At 39.0% G+C, this 20,960-nt stretch overlaps 1 protein-coding gene across 10 annotated transcripts in view; it reads left to right on the top strand.

Annotated features, from left to right (window-relative positions):
• BPTF (bromodomain PHD finger transcription factor) overlaps window positions 1–20,960 on the top strand; it is a 52,022-nt gene that overhangs the window by 11,712 nt on the left and 19,350 nt on the right. For 4 of the 10 annotated variants that reach the window (XM_058422882.1, XM_058422890.1, XM_058422889.1 and 1 more), the window contains exons 2-17: window positions 426–1,248; window positions 7,685–7,908; window positions 8,065–8,265; window positions 8,741–8,929; window positions 11,515–11,679; window positions 11,859–12,034; window positions 12,939–13,294; window positions 13,576–13,707; window positions 14,240–14,369; window positions 15,092–15,227; window positions 15,695–15,910; window positions 16,203–18,612; window positions 18,834–18,958; window positions 19,187–19,315; window positions 19,612–19,762; window positions 20,535–20,577. In XM_058422882.1, the coding sequence (XP_058278865.1) occupies window positions 426–1,248; window positions 7,685–7,908; window positions 8,065–8,265; window positions 8,741–8,929; window positions 11,515–11,679; window positions 11,859–12,034; window positions 12,939–13,294; window positions 13,576–13,707; window positions 14,240–14,369; window positions 15,092–15,227; window positions 15,695–15,910; window positions 16,203–18,612; window positions 18,834–18,958; window positions 19,187–19,315; window positions 19,612–19,762; window positions 20,535–20,577 (5,606 nt within the window). Of the gene's footprint in view, window positions 1–425; window positions 1,249–7,684; window positions 7,909–8,064; window positions 8,266–8,740; window positions 8,930–11,514; window positions 11,680–11,858; window positions 12,035–12,938; window positions 13,295–13,575; window positions 13,708–14,239; window positions 14,370–15,091; window positions 15,228–15,694; window positions 15,911–16,202; window positions 18,613–18,833; window positions 18,959–19,186; window positions 19,316–19,611; window positions 19,763–20,534; window positions 20,659–20,960 lie in introns of all 10 variants that reach the window. The other 6 variants (XM_058422887.1, XM_058422885.1, XM_040081378.2 and 3 more) reach the window with 3 other exon arrangements.

The following is a 20,960-nucleotide window of genomic DNA, read 5'->3' as shown; positions in this document are numbered from 1 at the left end:
AATAACTTGCAATCAGTTGATACAAAATAGCTGTTTGGAGCTTGATGTTTCAGGTTTTAACTTGTCATTCTGAATAAAAATGAGAGAAAAAATTATTTTGGCTGCGGGAAATGTCTGTCTTTTTAAGCAGTTTAACAATTACATTTCTAGGTTTTGTTTTAAAGCTTCAGTAGATGTATATTGTATGGGAAATGCAATTTCTGTGTATGTCTAAAGCAAAACTTCAGATATCTTATGTCTGATTTCCATGCTGTTAGTTAAAGTATGAGATGGTTAGCTGAGTTAACACATTTATGTAAGTGTGAAGCTTGTGAAGCCTTAATTTGCATTAGTTCAGAATGTTAACACAGTGATTGATGATAGGTGTTTAAACACCTGTGTTGACCTGTGAACAGCAAAATTCTTACTGTTGTTTTTTATTCCAGGTAGGAGAAGACAAAGAGCACATCGTCCTCGTTCTCCAATATTGGAAGAAAAAGATATTCCACCCTTGGAGTTTCCTAAATCCTCAGAGGACTTAATGGTGCCTAGTGAGCATATAATGAATGTTATTGCCATCTATGAGGTACTAAGGAACTTTGGCACTGTTTTGCGCCTCTCTCCTTTTCGTTTTGAGGACTTCTGTGCAGCTCTGGTAAGTCAAGAGCAGTGCACACTTATGGCAGAGATGCATATAGTGCTGTTAAAAGCAGTTTTACGTGAAGAAGACACTTCAAATACTACCTTTGGACCTGCTGACCTCAAAGATAGCGTTAATTCCACTTTGTATTTCATAGATGGAATGACGTGGCCAGAGGTTCTGCGGGTATATTGTGAGAGTGACAAGGAATACCATCATGTTCTTCCTTACCAAGAGACAGAGGACTATCCTTATGGACCAGTAGAGAATAAAATCAAAGTTCTGCAGTTCTTAGTGGATCAGTTTCTTACCACAAACATTGCACGTGAGGAGTTAATGTCAGAAGGTGTTATTCAGTACGATGATCATTGTAGGGTTTGTCACAAACTTGGGGATTTGCTTTGCTGTGAGACTTGCTCGGCCGTGTACCACTTGGAGTGCGTGAAGCCCCCTCTGGAGGAGGTGCCCGAAGACGAGTGGCAGTGCGAGGTCTGCGTGGCACATAAGGTGCCTGGAGTGACTGACTGTGTGGCTGAAATCCAAAAAAACAAACCGTACATCCGACACGAACCCATCGGATACGACAGGCATAGGCGGAAATACTGGTTCCTGAACAGGAGAATCATCATGTAAGTGAGCTAATCATTGCGTCACTTCTGAACAATCATGCTCTGGTTTTAATGCATCATGTAAATTGCTGTTGCCATCTTCAAATTGTTCTTTCCTTAGATAAGGCTGGGTTTTGCTGTTTTGTAAGGAGATTACTAAAGGCCGTGTAAATAATCCATATTAATCCAAAAGTAATAGTCTCGTAATCTATACGTAAAAAGGACATAAAAACAGGGCCTCGGGCTTAATATTAATGTGCCTAAAACACATGAATGTGAGGAAAAGAAAGGGAATATTAATGAGAACTCCTCAGTTTCTCATAGAAGTTACTGAAGAGAAGTTTGATCCTTTTTATGATCGCACGGTGTGTAGGGCACTACTTGTGGTCTGTCACCTGCTTAAGCAGTGTTTGGCTGCCAAGTTGTGGTACTAGTTTGATGCTCTGCCTTTGAAGCTGAAACTTTCAGAGGCGCTCTGCTATTAGAAATGCAGAAAATGTTGCATTGAACAGTGTTCTGTAGTGCAAGGAAAGTCACCATAGCAAGTCATGCCTGTCTTTGAGGGAGGTGCTGTGTGTGTTTCAATCAGTTACCTGTTACTGGTTGGTCTCAAGATACAAATGTATCTCACAATATTAATAGGAATCAAATCCTTGCTAGCGAAGGCATTGTGCCCTGGATTTTACCTGATAAATTGAATCTGAAATCCATTTTTCCCAGGAAAATGGCTAAAGATTGGTTTTCTCATAAAAGACTGCTCTTATCTAATTGTTCTCATAATGGAGGAGAAAAAAATATTTAAGTGAAATCAGTGCTATTGTTAAATTAGGAGAAATAGAGATTTTAGCAGAGCTCTGAAAACACAGAAACACCGTTTGCCATTCAGTGTTACAGAGAAAATAAACCACAGCTGGGTACCTTAACAGAATTTCATACAAAGCAGGTTACAGTGAATGTGTAAGATAGTAGCCAGCGTGTTTAAAAGGGACTGTGAGGTGTGGTGATGGTGTAATACCTTGCAAAGAAGACACTTCTAAGGGCTCATAGTATTCCTTTAAAATGTGGGGTTGCTTCTCTGGAGTATTGTCAGCTGATGCTTTAAGTATTAATTATCTCTGCTCTGTTTCCTATATTCTTTCATATTCATAAAAAAAAGAGTCCATGTTTGATCTTTTTTAGTTTCTCTGGGTTATAAATATCACAGTAGGGCCAAGTAACCTTTCAAAGGATTCAGGGAATCTTTTATACTCTTTTCATTTTTTTCCCCCGTATAAATGCTCCATGTTTATACGCAGTCACATGCTCCACACAGTAAGGGTTGGATTGTTCAGGTGGTTCACCAGGATGTGATGGGCACCTGAAGATGTTGATATCCCAAATATTCCAATGATTCATACAGAATTTCCTACCTTTTGTTTTCAGAAAATGTGTTGAAATCTTGATTTTTCACAAAAAGCCTGCCTGTGAAGGGCACATAACTGGGATTATTTTTGCTCTCGCTACTTGTGCTTTAGTAACTTACAGTTTCCTCTACCTTGTTTTTGTATCTTTCCCCTCAAAACTCTTGAGGAAAAGGCTGTCCTAAAGATGGGTTTATCTTCAGTGCTCTCCTGTACTGGCAGAGATCTGGAATTTAACACTAAAAAATCCAGATCACTCAGGAGTAGATTTTGAGATACGGAGGCAGACTTTATTTCCTCCCTGTGTGTAGGCAGAAAGGTAATTATTTTTAACCAAACTTGATCTGTGAAATGTTGTTTTTTCCCAGTGAAGTGGAGTATTTGATGTTCACAAGGTTTTGATACAGGCAATACTTCAACATATTGCAAACTAAAATGAATCATGCAGGTGCTTTGTGAGCCTTTGAAATCTGCACATGTGAGACTTGTTTCTTTCTAGCACATTGGTAGTAATTTTAACTGCACTTAGAAAAGACATCTTCAAAAAAGATAAATGTTTTGAGTTTTTTAAAAACAGTATTTTGCATTCCTTTTTAGTGTTCTGTGGGCAAATTATTTCATAAGGGGGTAAAAGTACTGCACAACTTAATTCAGGAAAGTGCAGCTTTAATAACTCTCACAGACATTAAACTCTGTACTTTCAATTTTTAAATTCAGTGAGCCTGCTGTATTGCAAACTCAACTTATTGCACTTATTTGTTTATTTTTGTATTTATACACACCGAACAGGATCAAACCACACCTGATAGCTTGGATAACTGAAGGGTAATTTAAGGGATAAGTGCCAAATGCTAAAATCTGAGATCTGTGAAATTATATTATTATATCAACTTTATTAAAATGAATAGAGTGTATTCCCCAGTGCCATGTGATCAAATGCATCAGAGGAAACTAATAGATCTAAAAATAATCTGCACAAATACTGATTTGAAATCCTGCCCAGGAGGATTAGAGAACTGAAATCCTAAATTCTTGGTGGTTTTGTTTCTCAAAAGGGTTTTTAGGGCTTTGTACTCTTTCTCCCCTCTCCCCCTTCAAATGTCATCAGTCCAACCTACTGCTTTTTTTCCTCCCTTTTAAAGGGTTTTGTAGATTCGTTCCCTGATACTTTTATTTCCATCACTTGCCTTTTCTAAGCCCATCACTGTGGGTGTGTTTCTCTTTTCCACCTATTCTGTTTTACGAAGATGGAAAAGTGGGTGCTGAAGGAGTCTCCTCATGAACAAATATCAACAAGATTAGAACAAAAAACAGGCCAAGAGCAAATTAATTCCTCACGTTTTTGTTTCAAGCTGTTTACAAATTAAGGATGATGCCTCTGAGTCTGTTACGTTTGTTTTACTTGTAAAGATTATTTCTGCAAGTTATTAACTCAGGAAATTTGGGGCTTAGACTTGCATTGTCCTTATAAACTGCTGCAGTGCTTTAACAAGTTTATCTCTATAGAAATATTGAAATGCTTTGGATTTATGAATTATCTGTGAAAGAAGATAATGAAACACTGTTTGGCTTTCATTTTGATAGCAGAAATAGGACACACAGTGTTATTCCTGAGTTGTATAGATCTTCCTCGACAGTCAAAAGCAGATTCAGCTTTTTTTTCTGCAAGATTTGTCATGCTGTTTATGTTCTTAGGGAGTCCTCCTCTATTTTCTCCAGTTAATTAACAAGGGTTTGGGTCTTCATTTGAATAGATTGCTTTAAACAGTTTCCTGATTTCTTCAGTTTCCAACTGTATCATCATGGAATTCAGGAAGTATCTGCTACTACTAGTACTAAATAGTTTGTTACCACCTTACTTGAAAGTTTCGAGTGTCTTCCATGTTACTTTTATCAGTCTTTAAGCTTGTCTCTGCAGCCTGCCAGTGAATAGCTCCTGTCAGCCAAGGAGGCTGAAAGAGGTAGGGAATAGTCATGAGATTCTTTTCTCCCTCCTTGGCCTCACATATTGTGTGTGACTCAGCTGAGTCCCCTGGGGTCTCTGCAGACCTGTCCAGCGCCGAGCTGGCAAATCTGTCTGGACTGTCCGAGAAAAACGTTGGGAGCTGGTCCTTGTACAGCCTTGCATCTTTCCATCTTTTTATGACAGCCCCTCTGGTTGCTTCAGAGGGTAAAAGTCGTGTCCCTTTAGTAAACACAAGAAAATGTTAAGGGAAAGTTAGTTGGAATTATATAATTGTTAATTTAAGTCTTATCTAAGTTGGCCAAAATGGATTGCTTGGAATGATTTCTGCTGTGCGCTCCAAGTCTTCCCCTGGCACACATCTGAATCTTGGAAGGAAGCTGGTCAGGGATGAGTTTGGTGTAAGCACACAGACCCAGCCAGTTTGTGCCGTTTCACGTTCTGTCTGTGCTTTTTCAAGAGAAAACTCTTTAATTCCTGAAATTGTCTTGCTAAGATTGTGATAGTCTTCAGTTCAAAACAAACTTTATGCTCAGACCCTGATATAAATGAATTAGAAGGGTATTGGAATACTCTTGGATAACCTCATTGTCTGTTTCTAGAATGTTGTCTGAGCAGTTCTTTAATGGGCAGGACTCAAATCACACATGGAAGGATTAGCTCCAAGTGCTTTCTGCAGAATACTCTTGGTGGTCTGATGTCTCAGCTCTGCACACTGAGCCTCGGGGTTTACTGGCCTGCAATACAGCAAACCTTACTGGTGCTGAAGGCTTTTTCTTGATTTATCCAGGGAAACTGAAAACAGCAGTTAATTGCTTTTCAGTCCAATGGAACCTTGCAAACCTAGAATAGAAAGGGCTGATAGGGAGGGAAAAGCCAGATTCTGCTTGGGGTGTTCAGGTGACACACATACTCACCCTGGCTGCATTAGTGCAGCTGGAGCAGTCTCAGATTTACCAAATGGGGGGAGAAACGTGAAAATGAGAAAACACTTGGATGATCACCATCAAAATAGAAGCAATGTGTACAGTCTTTCCTCATGGAGAGGTGAGAATATGTTGTCAGACCTGATCTCAAAGGTCTTTTCCAGCCAAAGCGACTCTCTGATTCTATATGCGGCGTATATTCTATATTGTTGCGTATCTAGGTCATATAAGAGGATGTATAAATGGCATTATCTCTCTAGCAAATAATCCTCTAACAGCCACAACAGAGGGGTTCAAAATGAAAGGTTCAAGTTCCCTTCTGGGTCAGTTAAGAAATAGAGTAATGGCAGCATCATTTTCTACAATCACGTTTGTCAGGAGTACAGCAGCCTTACAACTGCTGCTCTGCCCGGGTCTTGCACTGGCCATTTCCCTTGGACATTTGCCAGGGAAAGCTCAGAAGGAACCCATTCTCTGTCTTTTTTAGTTAGGCATTTTATTTCATCTTTTTATTTCTTCTCATTGTGTAAAGCTCTATTCTTGCATTCTCATTCCTCCCCTTCCATCTTGGTTTTTGGGTGCTTGCCTTTATCTTCCTCTTCTGTGGCCTTTGTTCACCACCAGTAATGAAAGTGCTCTCATTCCTATTGTTGTTAGTAAATAACTCTTGGTTTAAAGGAAACATGGTTTAAACAGTAATTTAATTTGACATGGGAGTTTACAGGCCTAGAATATTCCATAGAGTCAAATGATTGTCAGTGTTCAGCTGTTACATTTTGGTGTATTGTATGTGACAGTCTTCCTGAAATTAGCTGTTTTCTGAGAAAACTTGTCAAACTTAACAGGTTGGCGTGGTTAAAACTAATGGAATGTTGGCAGTTTAGAGGAATAAATGGGTAAAGCAGAATTAGTTGCTTTTCATGAGCAAAGGCCTTTATGAGGGAGATGCAAGTTTCTTTGCAATACACCAGGTTTTATTGTCAAACCCAAAAGTCTGTTTTGTAATAATGGTTGTGACAAGTTAGTAGCTGAATTTTGTGTAATACTGCCGTTATTAACTTCACAACCACCTTATTTCAATTGTGTTCTCTCTGAGTTGCAAATATTAATTGTTTCACAAATACAGAGTGGGAGGCAATAGAGCAACAACGATCAAGTTCCCTTAAGGTTGTTTGTCTTTCTGAACCCCTGAGGCCGATTTGTGCCATTTTTAAAATATAAGCCACAGGAAGGGAACCAGTAGAGAGGAACCCGCAACAAACCCCACAAGGGCAGATCTTTGAGATTTCCAGTCAGCTTCCCATTGCTGCCAGCACTCTGGGTTAGGGTTCTCAGTGAGGCACACAGGGGTGCAAGTGCAGCAGTAGTTTTATTTCTTTGCCCAGGTGAAGGCCAGGCTGGGCAATCAGTGGCACTCACAGGGAAATGAGGGTGGAAATGAGTGGCCGGGCTCGTGCCAGCCTGGATCTGGCTGCTGCTGCTCCACAGGATGGATCAAGCCAAGCTGAAATCCAGCAGCTGGAGCATCCTTCCTGTGCTCTGCAGCCTGATTCCTGGGGTGTTGATGGAGCTCCCATGGGTCCGTGGCCCTGCTGAGGTGCTGTTGGCACCAGTAGTTCTGGGCTCATGGAGTACTGCAGATTAAAAATGTGGAAATCCCTTGGTCTTTTCAAAAGGGTTGTATTATGACTCATCCCTTACTGGCGCTCTCATAGTTGGATACTGTATGTTGCCAATATAAAATACTTGATGAATGTGACATTCTATACTTTGAATTTTCTAACTGTGTTTTTTCCCCGAATACGCTGTCAAAAACTACCATTATGGATTGTGGACTTAAAAATTGTTTCAGACTAAGTAGTAAATTACTGGTTACAGAAACAGTAAATATAATGAGAATAAACCTTGTTGTCAGATTGGACAAACCAGTTTTAAGGAGTCTTCAAAGCTTTCCTGAGGAAGTTGTCATGAGAACTGAGGGGATGAAGAAAGGGAAGGAAACGAGAAAGGAATATTGATGTTAAACAGGATGCATATGAGCAATGTGATTTGTTTATTCACACTCAGGTATTGACATTCCATAGTGCCGTGCAGAGAGCAGGCTGATAGCAATTTTTGTCATTTATCCAGATATTTTAAAATCAATATTTTTTTAAATGCTGCTGCAGAGAGGAAGATTCAGAAAGTGAGAAGGATAAGAAAATCTGGTACTACAGCACGAAGATCCAGCTGGCAGAGTTAATTGAATGCCTGGACAAGGATTACTGGGAAGCTGACCTATGCAAAACCCTGGACGAGATGCGTGAAGAAGTTCATCGGCACATGGATGTGACAGAAGACCTTACAAACAAAGCAAGGGGCAACAACAAGTCTTTCCTTTCTGCAGCAAATGGTAGGAATGCTTTGTGTAATGGGGATGGATGCTGCACTTTGAATCAAATCTAGTTTATCTTACATCAGAAGCAGGATTTATGTCCTGTTATTTGTGCTCCGTGACTCTGTAGGTGGTTTGGGTTTTTTCGTGCTGACAACATGCTTTATATTGTAGATGAAATTTTGGACATTATCAGAGCAAGAAAAGGAGAAATAGTGGAAGATAAAAACACAGGAGATGAGGAAGCGGAAAAGGCCAAAAGTGATGTTGATAATGACCAGACAGATGCTGAGAGAGACAAGGAAGAATCTGGAGACCAGGATAAAATTGAGGAAACACACAGTGAACAAGATGTGGAAAAAGAGAAAGCAGAAGGTAAAGAGACTGACTGTGTTTTAACAGCTCCTTTTTAGTAAAGTGTACCCACATTTCTTTAAGTGTTAATGCAATACTTTCTTTGTACGATTCCCCAAGATATTTCTGTAATAGATGATATTGTATCTTGGAGTTGTTCTTGTTAAGTAATTTCACCAGTTGCCCTACTTCTATACAGCTGACTCCTAGATACCCTGCATTGAGCTACAGGTGGCTCTTACAGGTTGTGATCAACATGTTTGTAGGAAGCCACATTACATCATTTTTAACTTTTTCCTGCTCATAATTGGTTTGTTCCCTGATTTGGAGACAACACCTCTCATAGCAAAAAGAAAAGAAAGGAAAAAACTCGCTATTTTTTCAGCATTCTCAAACAAACAAAGCTGCAGAAGTTGCTTTCTATGGATGATGCCAGATGACATCCTAAGGCATAATAAAGAACATCCCTAAAGTTTTGTTGTGCGTTTTACTGTAGAGGCAACAGTCGTTGGGGATAAAAGTAACTCTGTGACCTCAAGCACTGATGACAACACCACAAATCCTTCTGCAGGAGAGAATAGTTGCTCTGAAGGGAAGGACGCAGTGGGGTGTCAGTCAGAAACCCTTGCTAGCAACAACGTGGCAGAGAAGAAGGTGGCATCAGAGCTCCCTCTGGAACTCTCAGGTACAGAAGGCACTGTTATCAATGCCTCTGTAATTTGGGGAATCTGTTTTTCTCTCTGATTTGTCCACTAAAACCATTCCCAGCATATATCACTCATGCTGTTTGCTTGCAGTGCCATCCTTTACTGCTACGTTGTCATTATTAACATTTCAAAGTTAATTTTCTTGCAACTAGTTCTTGAAATTTGTGGTCCTCCATGACATTAGCATTTCTTTCCATGCCTTCCAAAGACAACTATGGCTAAACTTTTTATTTTCTATTTTCTGTATATTTTATTTTTCCATAGTGGTCCATAATGATCGTTAGCATCCTCTCAAAGTTTATTTCAAATCTAATTTGCTGCTGGCTTGTTTATTATTTTAACCTCTCATTTACTGTGTAAATTACTAACAAAGCATTTTCATTCATGTGAATAAACCATTGCACTGAAATGTCAAGATTAAAATTGTCATGCTAGAAATCTTAAACAGATTTCAGAATTATAAGCACAAGGGTAATTGTATTTTAACATGTTTTGTTCTGCTGTGTCAGTGACTCAAAGGTAATAATATACACTATTTAAAACCAGACAAACTTACTTTTGCTTTAGGAGTAAGTGGGAGTTGATTAGGTGTAACATAAACTATCAGTGTACTGTTCTAGAATTATGTTTAGAATTCTATTCTGTTACAGGATTTACTACATAACCAAATGTTGTTCTAAACAGCCGATCACCGTTAAAATGATCAGGATTTTATTCTCAGTTCTTAAAAATCTAAACATCTGTGATGTGAACATATTCAGTGTGTTATGTTTTAAAAAGGGGCAGTAAATGTTTTCTTTCCTCCAGAAGCAGTTCTCCATGCAGTCACAGTCTGCAGCTTTTCAGCTTAGGAAAGTCAATGCAACCAAAACTTGTGATAAACTTTCTGAGCAGGAGGACAAAATGAAAGCTAAGAATCATCTGTAATCTGCAAGCCTCATAGTACACTTTTAAAGTACAGAAAATGTCCTCATGTATGAGACACAGACCATATATTTTAGATACGTGACAAAATATCTTGGCCTGTTCCTCTATTTTTTTGTTCCCTTTTAAAGTTAAAATAACTGTGTAGAGGTTTAATGGAAAAGATCCATATCCTATAATTTTGTTTCAGACAACTTTGTGGGTTTGTATTTTATTTTAAAGATTCACTTACATATTTATCATTATTTATTATACTTTCACAAGTTCTTTTCTCCTTCCAAAGCTTCTACGTGAGTTGCAAATTAGTGGGCTCTTTTCTTGTAGGAAAGTGTGTGTGGAGAGGGTTTTTCCTCGTGTCTGATTCACTATATTCACAGCAATGTTTGTGCTCTTACTATGAAATTTCAGTTTGAGGCTCTCAGAAGGAGATACTGAACCAGGATCAGTGAGGCAGTTACCCCCAGAAGAGGGGGGGAATATGAGTAAAATGCAGAGGTAGATGAGAATGTCTGTTAAATGCAATTTGGATATTAATCTTCATTAAGAGTCTGGTTTGGGTGCTTCCACTCTCCTCCAAACAGCAGCCATGGCAACAGGTCCATTTTTCCTCATAATAAAAAGGGAAATGGATCAAACAGTGGTGGTCACCCATTTGGCAGTCAGAAATCAAGATACATTCAAATTAGGGATCTTCTAAGAATTCCAAAATACTTACCTGATCCATCCTTCTTCTAGGAGTGAATATTTCATAAAAAACCAGGTTTTACTCTGTCACTTTTCTTAACAACATCAGAATCCCTGATGCTTTGGAAGAATTCTAGAAACAGGCAGATCTTCTGGATTTAAAACAGCTGAACTGTCTCCCTTTGGCACTAAGCCCAGAAGACATTTCTTGGTTTGCTGTTTTGAGGACTGGGGCTTGTTCCTACTGGGAGGCTGGAGGGATTTATTTCGAGGTAGCTGCAATTCGGTGACATTTAGTCAAAAATTCCTACTGGGGCAGCACAACAGGGGAGGTGACAGCAAAGTCCAGAGCTGTCAAGGCACAGTAACAAGGACAGCTGAGGACCAGGAACCCATTTGAAGCCACCTCAAGACCCATCAGATCAGGAAGGGGCCGATGTTTTAAGCGGGCTGATATTTAGAGCGGTGCCAATGGAACAGAAATCTGTGGGATTCCTGAGAATTAAGGTGCTGAGGGAGAGACAGCCAAAGACTCCATGGAAAACGAGGGAAACTGCAAGGTGTGTGCTCTGAGGAGCAGCTAAAGCACAAGAAAACTAAAAGAGAGAAAATCAGATGCTTCAAGAAGACCAAATTTTACAAATTCTAAATGCAAAACCGTCTCAGGGTTATCTGCGTGTGCATCTATAGAAAAAGATTGTCTTGGATGGAATACTAGTTTATTTTAAATACAGGTATGAATTTCAGTTTTTCAGAGAGGCAGAAGTTGAAACTGCTTGGAACAGAACAAAAAATACTTGGAGGGATACAGTGTTCTGAAGGGAATTGATATTTTATATGTTTCCTTCCAGTCCAGCAAAACATGTTCATCTGCCTTTTTTTGATGAAAACTTAAAAAAGTTGCATTGATCCAATTCAAAAGAAAAAACCTAAAACTGAAGTTGTTCTTTTGTAGAAGAAACTGGTCAGATGATCCCCAGCAGCGGTTCTGCTGCACCTCCACAGGCAGATGTTGAGAACAGCAGTGGCAGCGAGCTGGGCTCTGGCCAGAACGACTCCATTAGGACTCCTGATGATGCTGAAAATGCAGAGAGGGGATCCCAGGCTTCAGAGGACATAGGTAATAATAATAATAATTATGATGATAATAATAATAAGGATGATAAGGATAAAGACCTCTCCAACTTCCATTTTATTCATCTTTTCACTAAACTTCCTGTTCTGTTAGTAACTCCCATACATCAATAAGAAACTTCCAATTCTTAAGTTTGTTTTAAAAGCCTTTTTATTCCTGTGCAGGGGAGAAATCCAATGGTGACAGAAGTGATTCTCCAGGTGCAGGGAAAGGCACGCCGGGCTCGACACGGATGCTCACCAGATTGAGAAATCCAGATAGCAAACTGAGCCAGATGAAAAGCCAGCAGGTTGCTGCTGCAGCAAATGAAGCAAATAAGTTATATAAAGAAACCAGAGAGGTTTGTGCACATCTTGGAAAACTTAAAGAACTACAAAAAGCGTTCTGGAAAAATGATAATTTCTTTACACCATACTAAATTTAATTTAAAAGTTTAAAAAAGTTATTTTTTTCAGGCAATGGAGGTATTTTTTAAAAAGGCAGTAATAATAAATTAGCAAATGCTGAAATTGTAGTATCGCGGGAAGCTTTTTTCCCCCCTTCTCCTTTGCTTTTGCTTTCTTGGGTGCTCTCTAGAAAGTGACATGACAGTGACCCAGTGCCCTGGTTTAATTGTTTTGTCTGACTGGGTTGTTTGTTGTTTTGGTTCTGGTTTTTTAAGTAGCCTGGTTTATTCAGGAAGGAAGTGTTTTGCTATTGCGACTTTTTTGCAGGTAATTGTCTCCATATTATTTGGTATATTAATTTTATTTTTGTTAACTGATTTTTCTTGTAAGTTAACTTTTAGTGCATTTATTGACAAACAAATTAGTCTGGTAATGTTATCCATGCCATGTTTTCAAAGTCCAGGATATTTATTTGCTAAGCTGCACGTCTGAATTCTGTGATGTACCAAGGAGGGGGTTCACAGAGAGCTTACCTGGGTTTAGTGAAGCTGCTTTCCCAAAGCTCTTCCCTCCATAAGCACAATCAGAGCAGCAAAATAGGTTCGTGTTTGGTATGAGGAACCTAGATAGTGATTTTTTAATGTTAAACTTGATCTGGGAATATCCTAACTCTGTAGACAGGCAGTGATGAAATACATGTACTGGTGTATTGGATTACCAATTATTTGCTTCTACAAACTGGTACAGGGTATTTTTATTCTTTTATAGATAGACATTTGAAGCCTAAATCATAAATAAGTAAATAAAAGGAATTATTTTACAGATTCACTGAAAAGTTTCCAATATTTCTTTCGTAAGGTTCTGGTGGTCAACTCTCAAGGTGAAATCTCCCGAGTGAACACCAAGAAGGACGTTGTGATTAAAGGAAATATCAACAACTATTTCAAACTGGGGCAGGAGGGGAAGTACCGTGTTTATCACAATCAATATGCCACCAATTCCTTCGCTTTGAACAAGCACCAGCACAGGGAGGACCACGACAAGAGGCGACACCTCTCACACAAATTCTGCCTGACTCCAGCTGGAGAGTTCAAGTGGAATGGGTCTGTGCATGGCTCCAAAGTTCTCACCATATCCACCCTGAGGCTGACCATTATTCAGCTAGAAAACAATATCCCAGCATCCTTCCTTCACCCTAATTGGGCTTCCCACAGGTAAATGAATAAATGGAAATGCACATTCTCGTGTTTTACTTGTGGTTTTGTTAGCAGTGTTAATGAGCAGTAGTATTTGTTTTTTCAAATCTGTGATTGCCAAGCACTGTGCTTCACTATAATAAAGCATCATGTGTGTTTGTGATGGAGGCTAAAAGGGTTGTACATTTGAGTAAAGTATTACTGCAGGAGTTTTTATCCTACCATTAAATCTTCTTAAAATGGCAAGCCATATTAGTGCATGTATATGTTTCAGATCATTTCCTTTTTTTGTACTTTAGGTCTAACTGGATTAAGGCTGTTCAGATGTGCAGCAAACCCAGAGAATTTGCACTAGCACTGGCTATATTGGAGTGTGCAATCAAACCAGTTGTCATGCTGCCCATCTGGAGGGAATCCTTGGGGCATACAAGGTAAAATTAATAAATATTAAATATTGTCAAATATGCGGATTTTAATTGGGTTTGCAATTACTAGTTCCTCTAAGCTTGTAAGAATTATGTTTAAATTGAGACAGTCATTCAGCACTTGAGGTGTATTTTCTCAAACAGAAACACTGAAAAACCTTGACAATATTTTTATAGTGTCATTGCCCCTGTGTTTATCTGAGCCACAGTCTCAAAACTGCTAAAATCTGGGAGAGTAGAAGAGCAAATTTCAACACTCTCGGTTCAGTGGAGCCTGGATTTTGTCTCTCATTTTGTCATAGGAGTAGAGAATAGATGTGTCTGGTGTTAGACACAATTGCATCCAGCTGTGTTTGCCTCACTGAAATAGCAAAAAAAGTGATGTTCCTGTTACAAGTAATACCGAAAACCTGATAGTGAGCATTCCGCTTAACTTCAGATATTTAAACTTATTCAAAAAAGTTTTTATGTGCTGTTGACTTCTTATATTTGCTTGCAAGATCCTACACTTTAATGCGCTTAAATCTTTATGGATTAGATTACGCAGGATGACAGCAATAGAAAGAGAAGAGAAGGAGAAAGTGAAAAAAAAAGAGAGAAAACAAGAAGAAGAAGAAACGATGCAGCAAGCTACGTGGGTGAAATACACATTTCCTGTCAAACACCAGGTGAGGGTTTCTTTTGTGGGAAGAACAAAGAAAATACAGGAACTGTTGATTTCTGACTCTTTGCTGTTTTCATTTAAGTTTACAGTGTTCATATCCTTGTGTTACTCCTACATGGAAGTAGGAACCATGGCCATGTATTCAAGCACATTGTCTTGGTCTGAACTGAATTTGATCTGTGTCGTGCTCTTATTGACACTGCCTGAGTGACAGATACTGCAAATCCAGCCTTTCCTCATGGAAGGTTCTGGGGGATTGTTGGCATCTTGTCTGTGTGTCTGTCCCTGTCCCACTCCCTCTCCCCAAAATCATCTAGCCTTAGGAGGCTTGTATAATATGATGGGAACTACAGTAAAAACCTCTTTATATCCTCCTACAGTGGATATTAACTACTTTTGTTGGAGTAGTTCTTTGCTCTACGCTTGTTATGACAAGCATTCAGGTCGATTCAAAAACTCCTGTAATCTTTCAGCTGAATAGATTCTCACAATTACATTAAGTAAATGAGGCTTTTAGATGCTATTCTGATAGATCAATTTCATTATCAGCAGATATATCTTCAATTTTAGTACATTATTTCACAAATAATTCTTCAGCTTGCTTGGAAAAGTGTGTAAAAATGTGGAGGGTTTTTTTTAACTTTTTTATCTTTGTTTTTTTAAATGTAAACATTAATGATGCAGCAAATAACATAATTAATATTATTTTTGAAAAATTATTTACAGGTTTGGAAGCAAAAAGGAGAAGAATATAGAGTAACAGGATATGGTGGCTGGAGCTGGATTAGTAAAACCCATGTCCACAGGTTTATGCCCAAACTGCCAGGAAATACTAATGCAAATTACAGAAAATTGCTATCAAGTAAGTGCATTGCTTACAATTTTTTTAATTGCAGTTAATTTGTGCGTGATATTTCTTAAGGAGATTTTAGGAGTAATGTTCCAGCAAAGTTTTTGTGGATACCTGGTAATCTTGTTCAGTGTAACCTGTTCAGTTGTCACAGAAATTTTGTAGCTCCATTAAATTGCTTCAATTTAGTTGTGTGTAATACTTGTGCATCTTTGTATAGCCTTATTTAAATTAAAGGTAGATAAAAGTTATGAAGAGCATCAAAACCAAAAAACATCATCTTAAATATTGAGGGGGTGTGTATATATCTATTCAGTAGTGCACTGTTTAATCTATAGTGTTACCACTGGATGCTTAATTCTCTTTCTGAATTTCACTAATGGTGTGCAAATGATTTGAGAGGTAAACTAACATACATTCAACTGTGGCAGAGTACAAAAAATACTCTGGATAATTGAAATCATTTAATTTGTTAATAGCAAAGAGCGAAGACGAAAAATGCAACTTGGATAAACGGAAAGGTGCAACTAAGGTAAAAACAGAGAAAGACAGAGCAAAGGATTCTCGAGATCTGCAAGCAAAAGACAAAGCAGATGTTTCAGAAACCTTGGAGAAAGTAAAAGAAGAAAAGTTGCGTGAAGACAAATTAGAAGTTGACACAATTTCTGAAAACTTAGATTGTGCAAGAGACACAGGTGATAATCTTTTGTTATTGTGAAACTCGTGTTATTGCACGAGTAAAAGCATAGAACCTCAGAAATAACTAGTGAAAAACCGTGTAACAGATTTTGTCAAGACATCTAAAATGTCTCAGTTAAATGATTGCCTGTTATCCATTGTAGTAGTGTCTGAAGCTTTTGTTCCTTTTTTAATTGAAATCTATTGATATGCTAAAAGGTCCATTTATTTCTTAGTGCTTAAGGTAAAAATATCATTTGTATTCATTGTTGGGGAGCTCACTGACTCAGAGTTACTTCTTCTTCGCAGTGGAAAAAGACATCGATGGTGAAAATGATAAAGTCATCAAGGAAGAACCTATGGATGTGGATGATATGAAAATTGAATCCTCCATAAAAGATGAGGAAAGTCACTGTAAGCGGGATATAATCAATGTCAGTGAGGGATTTCATTTAAGGACTTGCTACAAAAGGAAAGTAAAATCATCAAAATTAGATGGACTCCTGGAGCGACGAATAAAACAGTTTACACTGGAAGAAAAACAACGTCTAGAAAAGATTAAGCTGGAGGCTGGTGCTAAAACTGGGGGCATTCGATCTGTGAGCCCCCAGAAAAACACAGATGAGCTACAGATGAGGAAAGGGAAAGAAGGAAGCCAGTTTGACTCTTCTTCGCAAGATCAAAGCTACATTTCAGACAAGACCCAAGCCGAAGATGCAGAACAGGACTGTTTGCCCATCAGCAGCGTCTCCTGTACCAAAACTGGGGATGAAGATGAACCTTCTTTGCCTTTGTCAAACAGGCTCTCAAAACAGAGGCAGCTGCTGGATGGAGACTCCCCTCAGTCCTCTGAAGGAGACAACTCTGTTCAGAGTGATGGCAGAGAAAACAACGCTGAACCTTTGACTGCTGATAAGTGTCAGGGACAAGAGTCTCTTGGAGAGTCTGAGAGCTCTCTAGTGGATGGCTTGAAACAAACCAGTGCAGAAGGCAAAATCAAATGGGATGTTTCAGAAACAAATGAAAAACCCTTCAAACAAAAGCTCTCTGCTACCAGAGTGTCTCAGCGAGAGCTTGAAAACTTAGGGCCAGTGGTACCTGAAAGCAGCTGTAGGAGAGATGCTGTGGCCACTCTTGAAAAAGCAGAAGGGAATTCTGATCAGCAGAGTAAAGATGCAGAAAACAATTGTATGATAAAAAGCCGTATGGAAACCATGTCCTCTCAAGAAAGTGAAATGGAGGAAGAAATTGCTTCTGTAAAGACTGAAACTAAACCTGAAAAGATTATATTTCACCAAAAAGCAGTTAATAAAGATCTAGAATCATTTAAGACAGGGCTGATTTCTGAAAGAAACCTTGAAAGTCAAACTCTAGAACACATGGATGGTGAAGATGATAACGAGGATTTACTGAGCTCTAAACTCACAGAGGCTAATGGTCAAAAGAAAGGTCAGGAACTGAGAGTGGAGACAGGTACCGTGAACAAATACCTTGATCAGACAAATGTAAATACTGTTACCGACAAAAAGAATAATAAAGATGAAGAAACTGAGGCAGAAAAAGAAAAATCATCATTTCAAATGAATGGAAAAGACAATGACATTAAAGCATTATCAAATGATGACTGCTTAGTGAAAAATACCTGTGAAGCTAAGGCAGGGGCTGATATCGAACCAAAAGTTAATAATATTAATAAATCCATTCCAGAACATGAAATAAAACCATTGACTTTTAAGGACTCTTCAGTAAAACCATTCATGAATGGTGACGTCATGGGACAGGACACAAAGGATAAAAATAACATGGACTCAAAGTCACGTCTGCAGAGTTCACCTGAGTCTGAGTCTGGAGAGAGTCTTCAGCCACCAGATGAAATTCCCAAGAGTGTGCAGAAAACTGAAGAAAACCAGCTTTCTCTTGAGAGATCTGCCAGTGTTGGCTCTGCTTCCCTGCCAACACAGCCTGTCTGCAAAGAAAATAACCTGACCAGTGAAACAGAATCGATGGAAACTGAAGCTGTTGAGGAGAAGAGAGTTGCTCCGTCTCCTGTAACCTCCTTTGAGGAATCCAGCTTGAGCAGTCACTTTGCTGACCAGAATGGGCTACAGGCACATAAAATGGAAAATATCAATGGAGAAAGTAAAATAAAAACTGTCATTACTGAGGTGACTACCACAACCTCAACTGTGTCCACAGAGTCCAAAACAGTGCTTAAGGTCGCAGAGACTGGAGCTGCCAGCAATGAGAGAACCACAGTTGTTTCCTCTACAGAAAACTGTGCCATCTCCACTGTCACCACCACCACCACTGTGACCAAGCTCACCACTCCGGCCACAGACAGTAACTCCGATGTCATCTCTGTCCAGGAGCACAGTAAAACAGTGGTCACAACAACAGTCACCGATTCTCTGACCACCCCAGAAGGCACATTGGTGACTTCCATGACTGTCAGCAAGGAATATTCCACAAAAGACAAAGTGAAGTTAATGAAATTTACAAGGCCCAAAAAAACTCGTTCTGGAACTGCCTTACCGTCTTACAGGAAATTTGTTACCAAAAGCAGTAAAAAAAGCATATTTGTTTTACCCAATGATGACTTAAAAAAGCTGGCCAGGAGAGGAGGGATCAGAGAGGTTCCTTATTTCAATTACAATGCAAAGCCTGCCTTGGATATCTGGCCATATCCATCACCAAGACCAACTTTTGGGATCACTTGGAGGTACATAGTTTACATTTTTGAGAAAAAGTCTAGTATGTGATGAAATTAATTGGTTTTTAAAGTACTAGTGATACATGTTTGTGCCCAAACATGCAAATTTTGCTATTTATGATTCAGTTTTCTATATTGTTCAGTAAAAGTACAATGGAAAACCTTCATCCTTTTGGTTTGGTTGGGTATTTTAAATTGATTCTAAAATATAATTCATATTGTGTCATCAGGTACCGACTCCAAACAGTCAAATCATTGGCTGGAGTGAGCCTGATGTTGAGGTTGTTGTGGGCGTGTCTCAAGTGGGATGATATGGCAGCAAAAGCTCCACCTGGAGCAGGAACCACAAGGACAGGTATTATTATTTTGAATTTATGGTTTTCTTTGCAAATTGCTGCATTTCTTTTCTTCTGCTGTAAATTCTGAGTATTATACTCCCTCAAAACCTTTCTATAAAGGCTCGCTGTCAACTGCGGCATTTGAATTTAGTTTGCTGTTTTCTTTACCTTGAGTACATTGGGTTGACTGGAGATTTAGCTTTGTTTCTTTCTGTTATTAATGTACTGGGACTAATTCGTTGCAGAAACAACTGAAACTGAAATTACAACAACAGAAATAATCAAGCGGAGAGATGTTGGCCCGTACGGGATTCGGTCAGAGTACTGTGTAAGAAAAATCATTTGTCCCATTGGTGTACCAGAGGCTCCAAAAGGTTGGTTGGTTTGTTTGTTTGTTTAAACATTTCCCCCCCTCCCTGTAATCTAGAGAAATTAAGGTAACTGGATCTTTATGCTAATTCAGCCCATCAAGGGAGCAAATGCAGCTCTGCCAATATTAATTTACCTACAGGAAACAAACGCTGCATTTAACAAATGGAAGTGATTTAGCTGAAGCTGAAAAGCCTCCCTGTTTATAAAATGGGACTGAAACCACCACTAAATCTTGGTTTACACTTCAATTTCGTTTTACGGTATGGCTTAATGTGTGTGTTTTGACTGTTCTCTAAAGAAACTCCAACACCCCAGAGGAAGGGACTGCGATCAAGTGCCCTCAGGCCAAAAAGGCCAGAGACCCCCAAGCAAACAGGCCCTGTTATAATGGAAACTTGGGTAGCAGAGGAGGAGTTGGAACTGTGGGAGATCAGGGCATTTGCTGAAAGGTAAAGTGAGCTTTGAAATCATTTGTGTGATTGTTAAATAAAAGTTCTTGCAGAGAACACAACCCTTGTCACTATGATCACTAGAAACACATCTGTGTTGTATTTTTACTGGGCTCTTTGATACTGATAGTCAGGCTTAAAGTTACAAAGCTAAACTATTTGCCGGTTCCAAAACTAAGGTATGCAGATATTTCAGATTTGTTAGAACTAATATTAGATACATTTTTCCATGCTTATGAACTAACCACTGTTAAATGCTAAAAGGTTATTACTGTGATGCATGGAAAAGCTGTAGGCTGTTTTTGACATGACTTTGTACAGTATTTGTTAAATACTTCTATAATCCAAAGAAAATGGCTGTGTACAAGTAAATTGAGCCTGAGAATACTCAAGTCATAAGATGCATATTTTCAGTATCATGTGTTTACTGTTGGAGCAACATTTTTGAGTCTCTTGGAAAGAATAATTTTAAATGTATGTTATTACATGGGTTCCTTGCAGTCTCAGATGTAATTATAAATTCCAGTTTTGATTAATAGTAATAGTTTCCTGTAAGATGTTGCAGTAGTTTAGCGTCAGGATATTTCAGGGATGTTGCATGTAACTTCAGTAGTTTATTTTGAAATATTTTTAAAGCCACAGCCAGTTTTTCAGTGATATTCTGTCTCAATGGTTGCTCTTACGAGAGCAGTTGAACTGGATAAAACAAAATGCAGTTTGATGGCTGGATTTATGTGGTGGGCTAACTTACTTTTGGTTATGTCTTTGGCAGGGTGGAGAAGGAAAAGGCACAGGCAGTTGAACAACAGGCTAAGGTTAGTGAACAGAAGAAGGCAGAGGAGTTCAAGGCCCAATTGGAGGCTCAGCTAAAACACCAACGTTTGGCTGCCCAGCAGGTGGGGAGCTGTTGGTCGTCCCAGCAGTCAGCAACTGCACTGCTCACCACATGCATCACAGCCTGGGAAATGAAGTTATCCCTTGCTAACACCATTTCTCAAATAGTTCCAACCGCAGGTTAAGCCATCAAACAATGCTGCTGCCACTGTATACATTCGTTATTTTGAAACAGGGTTAAAGCAAAGGTTTGTTCTGGATTGCTTGTTTTCCCCCCACGTCATTTATGACACTTTAGAAAGGTTTAGTTTGTTTCCATTTTCAAGAAGGCTGGGAAGCACCCGTCTCCAGGTAAGGTTCTCAG

The sequence above is a fragment of the Hirundo rustica genome, chromosome 18 (assembly GCF_015227805.2).
Source record: "Hirundo rustica isolate bHirRus1 chromosome 18, bHirRus1.pri.v3, whole genome shotgun sequence".
In the NCBI taxonomy this organism is placed as follows: Eukaryota; Metazoa; Chordata; class Aves; order Passeriformes; family Hirundinidae; genus Hirundo; species Hirundo rustica.
This window is presented reverse-complemented; position numbering and strand designations above follow the sequence as displayed.